The 1,144-nt window shown below is 27.4% G+C and overlaps 1 protein-coding gene across 1 annotated transcript; it reads right to left on the bottom strand. All coding sequences in view use genetic code 6, as the record gives it.

Moving 5' to 3' along the window:
* Positions 1-320: 320 nt before the first annotated feature.
* Positions 321-957, bottom strand: TTHERM_002653463 (kinase domain protein; the record flags this gene model as incomplete). The annotated part of the gene is made up of 2 exons (XM_012795192.1): positions 321-605; positions 674-957. Coding segments are annotated over 2 exons (569 nt in total), but the record flags the coding sequence as incomplete, so codon positions are not given.
* Positions 958-1,144: the final 187 nt, after the last annotated feature.

Raw genomic sequence — 1,144 nt, 5'->3', positions numbered from 1 at the left:
CACTAGGCTATTCCTGTGCCTAAATCCTTTTGCACCCTCTGCACCAATATTATTTTCGCTTGAAATATAAGAATAAATAACGAATTAAATATAATGGAGGAGAAAGGATGGTAAAAAACTATGGCTTTCGTTAGTATTATAGTTGTGTTGTGATGAGTAAGTAAAGAAATTCGTTATATTTTATTTGGTTAGTAAGTTAGTAAGTAAATAAATGAATAAGCAAGTTATTAAATGACAAGGTGGCTTAATTAGATAATAACTAAGTCAAAAGCTTAAAATAATCAATATTTAGTTTATCAATCAATCAATTAAATTTTTACTCTAAGTTAAGCGTCAAAGTTGTGATATTCTTGCACTAGGCTATTCCTGTGCCTAAATCTTTTGCACCCTTTGCACCAATTTTATTTTGTCTTGAAATATAAGAATAAATAACGAATTAAATAAATATGGAGGAGAAAGGATGGTAAAAAACTATGGCTTTCGTTAGAATTATAGTTGTGTTGTGATGAGTAAGTAAAGAAATTCGTTATATTTTATTTGGTTAGTAAGTTAGTAAGTAAATAAATGAATAAGCAAGTTAGTAAATGACAAGCTGGCTTAATTAGCTAATAACTAAGTCAAAAGCTTAAAATAATCAATATTTAGTTTATCAATCAATCAATTAAATTTTTACTATAAAGAAAGCGTCAAAGTTGTGATATTCTTGCACTAGGCTATTCCTGTGCCTAAATCTTTTGCACCCTCTGCACCAATATTATTGTATCTTGAAATATAAGAATAAATAACGAATTAAATAAATATGGAGGAGAAAGGATGGTAAAAAACTATGGCTTCGTTAGTATTTTAGTTGTGTTGTGATGAGTAAGTAAAGAAATTCGTTATATTTTATTTGGTTAGTAAGTTAGTAAGTAAATAAATGAATAAGCAAGTTAGTAAATGACAAGCTGGCTTAATTAGCTAATAACTAAGTCAAAAGCTTAAAATAATCAATATTTAGTTTATCAATCAATCAATCAATTAAATTTTTACTATAAATAAAGCGTCAAAGTTGTGATATTCTTGCACTAGGCTATTCCTGTGCCTAAATCTTTTGCACCTTTTGCACCAATTTTATTATCTCTTGAAATATAAGAATAAATAACGA

This window comes from Tetrahymena thermophila, assembly GCF_000189635.1.
Source record: "Tetrahymena thermophila SB210 genomic scaffold scf_8255135, whole genome shotgun sequence".
Lineage (NCBI taxonomy): Eukaryota > Ciliophora > Oligohymenophorea > Hymenostomatida > Tetrahymenidae > Tetrahymena > Tetrahymena thermophila.
Note: the sequence above shows the minus strand (reverse complement) of the source record. Positions and strands in the feature narration are given on the sequence as shown.